At 43.8% G+C, this 13760-nt stretch overlaps 1 protein-coding gene across 1 annotated transcript; it reads left to right on the forward strand.

The window, feature by feature from the left end:
- The first annotated feature begins 5659 nt into the window (after positions 1 to 5659).
- Positions 5660 to 11090, forward strand: LOC115373024 (zona pellucida sperm-binding protein 3-like). Its single transcript, XM_030071241.1, has 11 exons — positions 5660 to 6201; positions 6304 to 6406; positions 6689 to 6807; positions 6927 to 7045; positions 7330 to 7433; positions 8168 to 8345; positions 8554 to 8671; positions 9372 to 9463; positions 9688 to 9782; positions 10319 to 10456; positions 10935 to 11090. The coding sequence occupies exons 1-11, from the start codon at positions 5758 to 5760 to the stop codon at positions 11060 to 11062; spliced, it is 1638 nt and encodes a 545-aa protein (XP_029927101.1). The 5' UTR covers positions 5660 to 5757; the 3' UTR covers positions 11063 to 11090.
- The last annotated feature ends 2670 nt before the right edge of the window (positions 11091 to 13760 follow it).

A 13760-nucleotide genomic window follows, 5' to 3' on the forward strand; every position in this document is an offset into this window, starting at 1 on the left:
ATGTGCAAACTATTGGTGCCACAGTGCCACCTATTGGCGGACGTGCACTCCTAAAATTCACTGCGTGCAACAAACCATTTCATCTCAGCTTTTTTTTTTCTTTTTCTTTTTTTTTTGAGCCTTTTGAAAGCCAAAGTAGTTTGCTGAAAATTTAATAAGTTTGCATCATTAAGCTAATTGCTCTACTATTTCCTGTCTCGGGGTGAGAAAGAGGACTAAACTCACAAAACAAAGAAAAACTATTTAATTCCCCTTCCAAACCTGTGCCTGTTTACAAGTTCTTCATACGTTTAACCCTAAGAAAAAAAAAAAAAAGAAAAAAAAGCAATTTGCATTTTAAGAAGTGTCTGAAATGTTTCAAATGTTCATGAGGTCAGCAGGAGGGGACATTACAGAGAAAAAGGAGTCAGAGAGAAGTCGACTAAAACTATTAAATCTTTCATCATTCCCCCCATCTCCGATAACCTTGTTGAACTGGTGCAACTGAGGTCTAGACACCATGGAGAGGCAACAAGCATCCATCACGGCCGATTATGCCATTTAGATGTAATTGCAAATCCTTAAGGATGGCTCCTCACACACACACACACAAACCTGCAGGGAAAGGGTAGAATATCACTGATCATGCTGCAGAGAGAAAGAGAAAGAGAGAGAGAGAGAGAGAGAGTGGAGCTCGCACAGCCTCCTTATATGCTCCACAGACAATCAAATTAGAGTTGCCTTTCAATACATCACTGACAGATTGTTTATTAAACAAAAGGCTTGAATTGCAGCATACATGACAAAGGTTCAAGAGAGTGGGGATCGCTGGAAGCCTTGTGTCTATATGAGTGCTCATACATACGAGGGCGTGTGCACGTGCTCATGCCCTTCTAAGGAAAAGAGAGGCTTTCATCTCACACCAGTTCGCAAAAAATGACCATTTATGTCCTCGACAATGGGACCCGGAGCCGCATGCTATCAGTGTGAGGATAAACACCGGATTAAAGCCATGTTAACAAGTTCATGTGTAGCTAAATGAGAGAGTGGCGCTAACACCATCTGAGTCAGTGTTTGCTTCCCCGTGGGGCCACCCACGTTAAAATGAAGCCACTCATGGCTCTGCTAAGCGCTTTGGATAAAAGCGTGCGGCGTATGGTATGTTAATGTGCCCGGGTCGTTTGTTTTCCTTCGTCCTCTGCATTTCGATGACGGGAACCCACAGGTCATACGGCGGGAGGGTTCCTCATTTAATGCTCAGTGGCCATTTAAAAACAGATGGAGGCTTTTGTGTGGAGATGAGCAAGTACAGCTTCTGTGTCCTATTGTTGTGATCCGAGATACACATCATACAATACATATACATCATGTATATAAATTCTCCATACTAAAAATCAATTTCTATAGGAGTGGATCTGAACAAAAGAGGGATATAAGTTCATATTTTAATACATCAGGCGTGGGAGTATGGCTTCCTTCCCAGGGTGCTATATTCCCACAATGTATTTTTGTTTTCATTTATTATTTACTGAACTATCAGATTGTGCATTTTTTCAATATACTATAGAAGACGGGACGTTGAGATTATGTTGCCTTCCCCTGTGTTATCCTCTTTTTATGTTTAGAGAGCATAGGATTGTGTCTGTGACTAATGTTCATGTGTTTGTTTGTGTTTTATAAAAAGTGGAATATCTCTGGATGCACTCTGACCGTAAATAACCATTGCACAACTCCTCACTTCTGGAATTAAAGCTGGTTTTACATAAGCAGCATGCCGATCTTTCCCCAGACTTTCAAACTCATTATTCCGAGAACATAAATGACTTTGACACCTCGTGCAATATGAATTTTTTTTAGGCTTACCAGTTACTTTGCATTGCCGCAGCCATCTCAGGTCCCCGCAAGTTAATACTGATAGAAAAACCGCAATGGTTAGAAGCCTAAAATCAGCTAAATATTGTAATATATTAGCTCATAAGATTGCACACATGAAAAATGAATGTGAAAAAATGTGCCCTTGAGGGAAAGTTGGGAGCCTTCCTGTGTCGGGCGGGGCAGGAGGGTAAAGGTCAGCCCCTGATTCTCCTGCTGCTCCTTTGTGCCTCAACATGGGGCGATGACACCTGCCAATCACCCATCGCTGAAGACCTTTATATCATGACAAAAGGCCATTCGCTCAACGCTCAGGCTATTGAGAGAGACACCGAACCCTTCATGAGAAATGTCATCAGCGTCTTGATAAAAATAAGGTCGGCCGTGTGTGGAGAGCGGGCGCCAACGCCCTGACCGACACGTTTTTGTCGAAGTCACATCTCACCGCCAGGGAGAGAGTGTATTTCTGTCACGGTCGCCTCGCCACGTCACTGCGGGTTTTTTGCTAAATGATACATCAGCTGCTATTGCAGTGCAGGGAGATCATTATCCAGTGTGTGTGTGTGTGTGTGTGTGTGTTTGCATGGCTGTGTATTGTACATTGTGCTGTGTGTGTGGTATTGTGCATTTGTGTGTGGTCATCAGGTGACATGGTGTGATGCATGTCTTTAATAACAGTCCATTAGCTGTGTGTGTGTGTGTGTGTGTGTGTGTCTTTGTGTGTGCCTTTGTATATGTGCATTTGCGGGTGCCTGTATGGGCCTGCTTGTGTGTGCCAGTGCACCTGTATGTGGGTGAACGTGTGTGTGTGTGTGTGTGTGTGTGTGTGTGTGTTCCTGTGTGCCCTTGTGTGAAAATGTGCTGGAAATGGCCGGTGATGGGCCGTGAATCAGAGCCCAGTGTGCTGTTATTTCATGTTGCTCCCACTGGGACGGGCCCAGCAGCAGCAGGGCTGCTGTCTGTTATCCCTCACCCCAAAGTTCGCTGACCCCATCCATATTTTTCTCCCTCTTTCTCTTTTTTCCCCTCCTTTGTTTTCACTTTGTGCTCCCTTCCCTCACAGACTGAGGGCTGACTTGCTTTTTTCTTTTTTTCAGGCTTTCTCACTTTCTCTTCTCACTCTCTCACTTGCCCCCCTCTCTCTCTCTCTCTCTCTCTCTCTTTCACATCTTTTGCTCTAATTTCTCAACCTGTCCATTGCGCACTCATTTTTAATCTGGGCTAATTATTAACCCTCTTGACAGATTCAGGCATTTGCCCCAGTTTTAAAGTTGCCCACAAACGGAGTTCACTGATTTTAAAACAGTGGCACTGTAACGAACGCCGGCGGATCAAAACACACGCCACTACACGCTGCAACGCTAAATTTCCTTCCAAAATAACCGTGCGCATTGTTTCAACCGCGGTGCGAGCGCTGACAAACGTACATAAGTCAGCTGATCTTGAACAGCGCTCACCCACTCCAACAGCAGGCTATAACTAATCCATCTTCCACTACATGTTTTTAATGAGCTTCCATAACCGTAATCCGTATGGTGCACTGCGGCACAGGCCAAATCACCCTGTTTCCATGACTTTGTGCTGTCAGCAAAACGTGATGAGAGGTGTGTGTGCGCGTCTGTGTGTTTGCGTGTGTGTGTTGCTGTCACTGAGCATCTGTGTCGTTGGTGTGCCATCCTGGTTGACAATTTTCCATCTGGTAGAGGTGGGATGTGTGTGTGTGTGTGTGTCTGTGTGTGTGGGTGGGTTTGCGAATGTGCATTTGTGTTTGTGCCAATGAGGATGTGTCTGCATATTGGTGTGCTTCCATTTGTGTGTGTGTGTGTGTGTGTGTGTGTGCGCACCCGTGCATGTGTGTGTATGTGCAAACAGAAGATTGTCCCATTTACCTGCATCATCCTGTCCTGTCCTTGTCTCCAAATGGACCAGGCTCATTGGAAACAGAAACTAGTGTATGTGTGTGGGGGGTGTTTAGTGTGTGTGTATGTGTGTGTGTGTGTTGGGGATGTGGGGGCTGCGGGGGAGAGGTAGAGGCTGCCAGGCCCTTTCAGAAACCCTCATGGGGGCAACATTAGGGGCCCCCAGGGGCCAAATTACAGGCCGCTAACCAAGTTAGAGATAGACAGCAGAGGGGGCCTGACTGGCAGGGCTGGACTGATCTCACTCCAGTGTCCTGAACCAACACACACACACACACACACACACACACACACACAAAAGCACACACACACCTCCCCTCCCCTCCTTTCTTTGTTTTGCCACTGATCAGCAGAAGATAAAAGCCAGTTCCTGACAATCGGAGCCTCTCCACTGGGGAGTCTGCAGGGAGATTCTGACAGGAGGAAGAGCTATAATGTATTCCTGTAGGCCAGCCCAGATTAGCCTGTCTGTGTCAGGGGGAAGTGATTTAGGCTCATTTAGCCCATCCAACAGGAGTTTTTCCTCAATGAAATCTTATTAGAGGTTTTATCCATACATCCTTACTGGAACAGTTGTCCTAAATAAGGCTCTCGCTGATGAGAAATGTTGTTCTTGGAGTGTGTTTACAGTTGGTTTTAATGTATGTCTGGATATTGGTAATAAAATTAAATGACTATTAAACTACTTGTTTTGTTTTTTTATAATCAGAAACTTCATACTTTGGCAAACTTAGTACTTGCACAAAAATATTTACCCAGTCAGTGTAAACATTACTGATGACAGAATTTATGTTAAACACCACAAAAATGTTCATATTGTTCTGCCACAGGGAGTTAGAGAGTAAAAGAGGGGATATTTTACTTTTCAAAACAACCTACAGCCAATAATCTACAATATATGAAAAGATGCAAATATATGAATTATTGGAGATGCAGATAATAATAAACTAGAGTCTGTTTAGAAGCCAAAATATCACTTGCCATTATTACACTGAGTGCTCTTTGTATATTTTTACATCTCTGAAATGCATTCGGCATTTCTGTATCCCCAGGTAAGACTCTGCAGGTAAATGCCATACCACATTCAGTGCAATATATGGGTTGATTATAGGCTGCATGGGATGACAAAAAAAAAAAAAAAAAAAAAAAAAAAGGTATTTCTAGATGATGTGTGATTGACAAGTCTGTTGGCACAGGTTTAAGACCTGCTTATTATCGCATGCCACATATCACATACAGCCCACCTACACACACACACTCACACACACACACTTGATGGCGGTGACATTTCTGAAGTCTCACAAAGAATGATTATAAATCTCAGTTTATGGGCGGCTCGGCTGCACCCTGCAGACTTTGTGTTGACCGCATAGCCTTGACATTCAAGGCCAAGCGGCACAAAGGCCCGAGTTGAAATTCCCCGAGAGGGCTGATTGATTAGCCTCACGAGGCCACTAAGAGCCGCTCACTGTTAGGGTCATGTTTGTTTCTGTTTATAAAAGTCTTTTTTCATTAGCTTCATGACAAGCAGAGACTTAGCAGACCGTTCTGTCTCAAAGAATGCACAATATTTTGGGTGTTTTCATTTTTCAGCACCAGAAATACACTCATAAGTAAATTAAATTCCTCTCTTTCACGCTTAGGCTTTAGCTTAGCTTCATAAAAAAAAAAAAAAAAAAAAGCAGAAGGCAGCAGGTTTGAAACAGATTGTGTATGGACGATTTGGATCCCATGCTTATCCAGGGTTGAAGGGGACTTGAAAGGCATAAGATTCAACCATGGACTCCCTGATCCAGCAGCTGTCACCTGTTCTGCATGAAAAGGGAGGACAGAGGAGAGTTTCAAGGATTTAACCCGCCACGGCTGGAATCCAATCAAGTAATTAAGAGTAGAAAGAGCTTGAGCCAAGTTCCCAGATCCTCGTTTTGGCCATCAGACAAAAGCACTGGTCTCTGAAAACAGCCAGGTAATTGTGTCAGAAGTCAAAATGGGGCTCAGAGTGCTAGATATGTTGGGGTTTTTGCTCCTCTTGTCAGGTGGAGCTCTCTCCTCCACACATAACTGGCTTAACTACATTAGTAACAGCAATGAGACTCTGAACCAAATCCCTCAAGAGCCAGTGAGAACAGCCTCGCAGCTCCCGAGATCACCGCACACGTCAGTTCATCAATCAAAGCAGACGGAGCAAAGGAATCCACTCCATTTTCCCAAGAGCTACCAGCTCAGGAAGCCAGCTGTCACGGTTCAAAACCCACAGAGACTGGAAGCCAGAAAACTGACCTCAGAGCAGCCCGAGCTGAGGCAGACCGTCCAAGCGGCACCGGCGGCCAACTACAGTCCACAGCAACCCGGCCAAGCTCGGCTGCCGTTTGAAGCGAAGGCGCCGGTTCGAAGCCCGGGCCTGAACCCCGCGGTCAAGCAGGAACCAAAGGTACTTCAAAAGCCCTTTTTTGTCTCTGGTGATTCCTGTGCACACCGTCTGGCCGATGCAGCGTGCCGCTTCAGCGTAATTCGACTCGGTGTCAAACCCTAGGTGCTGGTGAGGTTCGAGCAGCGGGTGCCTGTGCCGGCTGACAGCGTGGCGGTGCGCTGCGGCGAAGGAGGGGTCACCGTAGAGGTCAAACAGAATTTCCTAGGTAATGGATACCAGTTACAAGTTAGATTTTTTTTTTTTAAATCTGTTTATAGAGGGAGCTAAGCTGCTGCTATGGGACCAACACAGATCCATTTAACATGGTTACTCCTGTGCCTTGATGTTTCAAAGAGAGAGGGTCAGGGTAGAGCAGTGAAGATGGGACAAGAAGGTCAATTCTGTCTTTGACATTGATATAGTAAGAAGTCAGAAACCTGATTTGCCCTGTGGCTGATGGGAAAAGAAGTGGCCACATTTAAGATCCTCCTGTCCTCTCTCTTCTCAGGAAATGGTCAGCTGATCAATCCAAGAGATCTGACGTTGGGAGGCTGCGCCGCACTGGACACGTCCGACCACATACTGTTGTTCCAGACAGAGTTACAGGGCTGTGGCAGCATAATTACGGTGTGTGTGTGTGTGTGTGGATTCCTATCTTTAGTGCCTGTAGCATCCACCGAATCTGCCACATCTGAAATTGCTGTGGTCACAATTCGAGCCGACTCACTCTCTGCTGCTGTCGTCAGGTGACTGAAGAAGCCCTCATCTATGCCTTCTCGCTGATCTACTTGCCCACACCCATTCGTAACACAGTCATCTTGAAGACCAACCCTGCCGAGGTCGTAATTGAATGCCACTATCCAAGGTACAGACAGCACTTCACCTGTTTATTTTGGGGCTGCATAGGTATGCTATGGGGTCGCCACGCTCATTATTTGGCATTATCCCCTCTTAGGCTGCCTAGTCGTATTCTCAGTTTGCTATTAGTGCAGATTATTCATGTTTACCTCCTAAAACTCGGTAAGACGGTGTTCCAGTTACTTGTTGTGTGTTGTGTATCCTCTCTGCACTCATCTCTCCTGTCATCTGTCCCGGGCCCCTCTCTGGTGAAACGCCTGTCCTTCCTATAATTGTTCTGCTCTCTCACAGGAGGCAGTTTGTGAGCAGCGATGCTGTTCAGCCTGCCTGGAAGCCGTTCGCCTCCAACGTGTTAGCAGAAGGACAGCTGCACTTCTCCCTGCGTCTCATGACAGGTGGGGATGCGTCTAAAAACAACAAACTTAAAGACCGTGTTGCATGGTGCCAACCTTGATTAACACCCAGTGGTGTCACTAATTTCCCCGGTGACTGCTGTAATTGCCATAGCTCGAGGCCTTGCAGACGCTGCAAGGATTGTGTTGAAGATGCTAAACAGTGACTTAATAAACGGAAGTGAAACTTTTGACAGAAGGTGATGATCTGATGGCGTGCGTGCACACCCTGAAGGAGCTCAGGAGCCACCAGGGTCACCGCCACAGTAGCGACAAGAAGCCAAAGCTCCTAAATGCCACTTGAGCAATAAACTCCTGTTAGGATCTCTAATTTACACACTGTGGATAATCAGTGCAACTAACCGCACTGAACTCATTTATTTCTGCTGTAAATTGTCTGTATACAGTCATGAAGGATGAAAAGCATTGTGAAAGTTCAGTTTTAATGCCACATGATGCATTACTCAGCAGGAAGACAAACATGGCAACCATGGGACCTCATCTGTATCTTTTTTTTTTTTTCTTACGTCATTTATTAGCCTTTTAAGTCAATGCTTTAAGATGGGTCTGATTAGTGTATATTTTCCTCTTGCCGTTCTTCTTACTGTACCTATATCCTATTCTCTGCTGCGGCTATGATCCAATCTCCCCACGGGGGATCATTTAAGTTTCACATAATCAAATTCTGGGCCCAGCATTATTTTTCAAACTTATTTTTCCCCCTTGTATTCGATTAGAGGACTGGCAGTCAGAGAGGCCTTCCAGCGTTTACTTCCTGAGTGACGTGATGCACATCGAGGCGTCCGTCCTCCAGGCCCGCCATGTTCCTCTGAGGCTCTATGTGGACGGCTGTGTGGCCGCACCGGACCCCAGCCCCGACTCTCAACCCAGATACCCCTTCATCACCAACCACGGGTGAGAGGCTCTGTGTTGTTTGTGTATTTTTTATCCGGCTACGCACTATTTATAGTCAGCTCGCACAGTCAAATAGTCATAAATTGTGCGGATTTACATTATATGCTCTTGGATAAACAGATATCATTTATTGTCCTGTGAAAACTTGGAATGACTGGCAGTCTGTGTTTATGTATATGAATCCTGCGCCTGTGTTTTCCCATATAAGGTGTTTAACTGATGCTAAGCTGACGGGAGCCAAGTCCTACTTCATGCAGAGAAGCCAAGAGGATAAACTCCAGTTCCAGCTAAAGGCCTTCAGGTTCAAGCAGGATCGCAGGACTTCAGTCAGTACTTGAAACAAGATGTGGACATGTGTTTGAAACTGTGTAAAGAGAAGTCATACATTTGTTTTTTTGTTGTTGTTTTTTTTAGGCATTTGGCTTTTATTCCACATGCAGCTTTCATTTAGTCTCTAATAGAAAAGCACTCATGGTTCTGTGTTTTCTGGACCACTCCCAGACAAACAATCAGATTCATCAGATGCTATAGTGAGCTGTGCTGCGAGGCCACCAAGCACAACCAGCTAACATGTTGCAGCGTTAGCCGTCTCACTCTGTTTTTGTTTTTCCTGTCTTTTCATTATTCTCTTGCATCCTAAGTTGGCACACGCTGGTGTTGTGAGTACAACAGCCGGGGTAGTTTTCTAATGCCATCTGTCCTGGGTGCAAATGTTTTCACACCTAGCTGCATCAGTGTCACACCTAAAGTCGAGGGAAATAATCCCCCTCTGACAGCATTGCTATACTGACTAGTCTATAATATGGCTTGGAGGGCCAGAACGGATCTGTGTCTGTGATACAAGCCAGACTGTGTCAACCCAGAAAATGATTTTGTGTCAGTGCAAGTCAGCTCTTTGGAGAAAATCCTGTCATTTTGTGTGAATTCTCATATATATCCTATAGCTTTTTCATAATTCGAACTGATCATTTTGGTCACAGCAGTCAGTGTCTGAGGCCGTCAGTAACTTCACTTTTCTCCTCGAAGCTCTACATCACGTGTCATCTGAAGGCAACAACTGTCTCCGTCCCCGTCGACTCAGTCCACAAAGCCTGTTCGTTCCTCACTGAAGCCAACAGGTTGGTCCGCACAACTCAGTATCTTTGAAAGAGTGAGGAATGCATATTTAAGTGTGATCAATTACTCTCATTGGGCTCATTTTCTAAATATAGCCACAAGTTCATAAGTTGCTGGAGGGAGATATGACTGGAAACACCTACACCCAATGGATTTGCTCGCATTTTCATGTCTCTGATGGTATCAGATTCTCAAAAGCAAATAATAAATGATTGGCTCTGGACAGATGGGTGGCATCGGGTGGAGACAACAAGGTGTGTAGCTGCTGTGAGACCAGTTGCACCGACCAGAGGAGGAAAAGAAGCCTTGCTGCAGACACAGGTACGCTTTACCAAGAAAACACTGCATAAGGGAACGATAAGAAAATCAAATGCTAGTTCAGTGGGGTTCTCCATAAACCTCATCACACCATGCATATACTGTAGAGCAATCCAACGATCAGAAAGTTTGATAAACACAGAAAATGTATTTGTATGACCATTTTTACAGTTGCCTTTAGGACTTGCCAGATGCATCTGAATGCTCGCTCCTAAAGCAACATTTTGGTATTTTAGATGTTAAACAAATGCAAAGTATTCTCTGCAAAACATTTTGACCCTGCTCTGGCTCTCACTCAAAATCTTGCAACAGAGACCGAAAAATAATGGGCCATGGATTAGTAAGCATGCAAAATTCCTATCCCTGATTAGACAAGCGAACTCAGCTTTGCTTTGGCGTGCACAGTGTTTATGCATCTCCAGAGGATTGATTCTTGTCTTTGAGTTTGTAATTGTCTAACCAGCCAACCAATCAGTCATGCTGTGGAAGGGTGGATCAGCACTAAGTAGATTTTTGGGTGTGTTGTGCTCTTTCTTCAGATCTGCAGTGGGAGGGGACGGCTGCTCTAGGCCCCATCCTGGTCCAGGATAATATGCTGCTAGAGGAGCTTATGGAGCTGTCAGAGTTTCCTCCAGAGCCAGCTGCTCTGGTGCTGACACATCAAGTGACCCCAGCAGGTAAGGAGCCTCTGACTGGTTTCATAACATCCTATGTAGGGCGAGATAACACTTAACATTTATTGGAAAGAAATTGATTGGATTGGTTGTAATGTAATGTGTGCTTAATCTACTGTGCTTCTTCCATATAGCTAAATTAGATGCTTCTCCTGTCATGGGACATCTCCTTCTGTTTTAATCCTGCATGATATTAGTTAAAGAAAACTCGCTTTTTTTATGTGATCATAGCTCAAATATGTACCCATTTTACATCCCTTTCCCTGAGTGTTTAGTCCAATTTCATTTACAAGGATATTATTTGACTTATCCCTTTGTGCTTCAGGATTTTCAATAATTATGAGTTTAAAAAATGTGGGATGCATTTAAATGATTGATGTTTTCAGATGGAGCTCCCATTCATCACTTTTTCCCTCGCTCACTTAGTGGTGCTGAACGGTGTGAGTGAAGGAAGTGCTGATGTTTATGTTCTTCTATGCAGCCTCCTCTCCGTCCCCTTCCCTGCTGTGTGGTGTGGCTGCAGCCCTGGGCGTGGTGCTGCTGCTCTGCATGGGTGCCGTCATTTACAGCCGACTCCGCAAACCCACTGGCCACTCTGTTGTTACCTGATTTAGAGCAATAAAATGTTTCTATGCAGGCTGGACTTTTTTTATTATTAAATTTATACGCACCAACTGCAGAGCAAAATGGGAGTTTAGCTATATCTTTGCGTTAAATCTCAATGAGCAGAGCTTAAGAGCAACTTTTTCTGGCTAAGTATCATCAGACTGAAATCCAGGGAAAAAGAAGAGGGGGTATCTAACATTATGAAGCTCGGTGCTCTTGCTATTAACTTAAAAAAACAACACTGTGTAGTCATATTTAAGTTCTCTAAGTTCATTCCAAGTTTAAAAGCACCCTACAGCTATTTAGATAAAATAGTTTCTTAACCTGCTGAGTCACAACTGGATGAAAAAGTATAGTTTTCAACAGTTTCCTCTGAAGAATTGAAGTTTGCCAGTTATCAAACTTCGGAAAATCTCGGTGCTTTGGCTGTGGTTTAACTCCAATGAGATTATATCTGCCTCCAAGAAATGTTTGTACCTAAAACTTCAATCCGCAAGTTAGCTCTACTTGGGAGTCTCTATATTATAAAGTGCTGTACTCCATCTTAAAGAAATTATTTGCATTTAAGATGGTATGACTTAAATAGCAATACTGATGCACTGATATTCGCTATAATACTATTCACTATAATTCACTATAATTTGAAAACAGTAACAATACAAAACCACCTATATGCATAAACACACATTTCAGAGGTATGCCAATAGAAAACGATCCAGCTAAATAATACAACAGAAAAATGACATGCATTTGTACACTAAAGCATTAAATCATTATTGCTTATCACTCCCATTAGACAGATGCCATACATTGAATATTCTTTAGTAGTCCCACGATATAGCATAGCAGTTTAATGGGATCGATACCCTTAATTATTGTTACTTTTTATTGTGGATGGTTTAAACACTAATTTTACCTTGCTTTTTGTGGCTTAAAATGTTAGCCATTAACTGACCCTATTCACTTAGGCTTGGACAATTAGCCACAACTCTTACCACAGGGATTGTCTCTGGAGATAATATCCATGCATCAGCATTAGGATACTAGTAGCCAGTGAGTCATACCAGCTAGTGTCAATAAATCCAAGCGATCCATTTAAACAGGTTTTCAGATAACTGGGTTAAAAGGTGTTGGCTGGCCATACAGTGTGTGTGCTTGTAGTTGTGGTTAAATATACAGCACAGTGAGGCACTGGTTACAGACGAGATTTTTTTAATATTTCTTGAGGCATGATACAGCAAAAGGCAACCTTATGTTGTTTATATTATCGCAGATGTTCATAGTGTGAATATGTAAGTTCTGTATGAATACAAGACTGAGTGCAAATACACAAGTTATGAAGTGAACCGGAGAGCAAGCCTGCATGCTGGCTGCATGCACGGATGATTTGCATGATTAATTTTTGTGAGCCACTCCAGCTAGTTCAGCCATTGCCCTGATCTCGGGGAGATAATTTAGTACTCACCATTACGACTGAGCTGCCATATAATTCACTGCATGAGATTTTTCCATCTGTATACTAATCCACAGCTTAAAACAATGAAAACCCTCACGAAATGAAATAAAAACCAGTGCAACCACCTCCACACTGAGAAATAAAACATAAAATACCATCTCGGCAACAATAGTCATGTTTTAGCTTCAGGACATTTTGGGTTTTTCCCTTTCATTCCCCCCTTCCTCCAGCTTTCTGCCAGCGGCAGAGTATTCATGAAATGGGGCTCATCATGAACTGTTGCTCACAAGCCCGGGAAGACGAATAGACATAATTAAAAAGCCCATAAAGGAGAGAGCAGGGGCTTTTATTACAGTAATATGTGAGGGCCTTGGTTTAATGGGGTGTTTGTTCCCGTGTGCAGGGATGACGGCTGGGCTAGTTTACTGCTGGAGTGACGCTGAACCCCCCCTCCCCCAGCCCACCCCTATCCACTAGAGTCCAGTAAAAAGCCATACCTAATGATGCACCAGCAGGACACATGACAGCAACAAGCACACACAATCAGCGACATGCACACACACTCACACACCAGTTTCTCCCCAAAGAGCATCAGGGAGGAGACGGGGAAACGGTCTAATCGTTATTTTAGATTGAGGAAAAGGAGGGAGAATGCTAAAGAGATGAGACCAAGACGTTACAGTGCACCGGACTAGACGCTGTCAACACAGAGACCTGGTGCAATAAAAAGACACAGCATTTGTTCATGTTTCATCCCCTTTGTGGTCTACTCTGCCTGCATGGACAGACTCATTTTAAAACTATATTATGCCCTTTTGCACATCAGCAGCCCCAAATAGCAATGCAAATTTAATGTTTTAAATTAAGCGCTTAAATAATGTAAGGTGGCCTCAGAAACCTGGCCAATGTGTGATTTCTTTATAACAAAGGAAGCCAAAGGAGGGAGAGAGGCACACGATCTAATGCTGGTGAGTCCCCATTTCTCTGAGTGGAGTGCTCTCAAAGATGCACTCTGCAAAGCTGAGGTTCAATTAAAGCAAGGACCATTTAGACTCAGTTATGCATGTGATTAATCAGTGAGTCCCATGCAGAACCACATAATAATAATAATAATAATAATAATAATAATAGTAATAATAATAAATTTTATTTGTAAAGCGCTTTTCATAAAAGAATCTCAAAGTGCTACAAAAACGTAAAATAACAAAAAAAAAAAAAAAAAAAGGACCCAAACATGGACCCAAA

Source organism: Myripristis murdjan, chromosome 2 (assembly GCF_902150065.1).
Source record: "Myripristis murdjan chromosome 2, fMyrMur1.1, whole genome shotgun sequence".
NCBI classification, from domain to species: domain Eukaryota; kingdom Metazoa; phylum Chordata; class Actinopteri; order Holocentriformes; family Holocentridae; genus Myripristis; species Myripristis murdjan.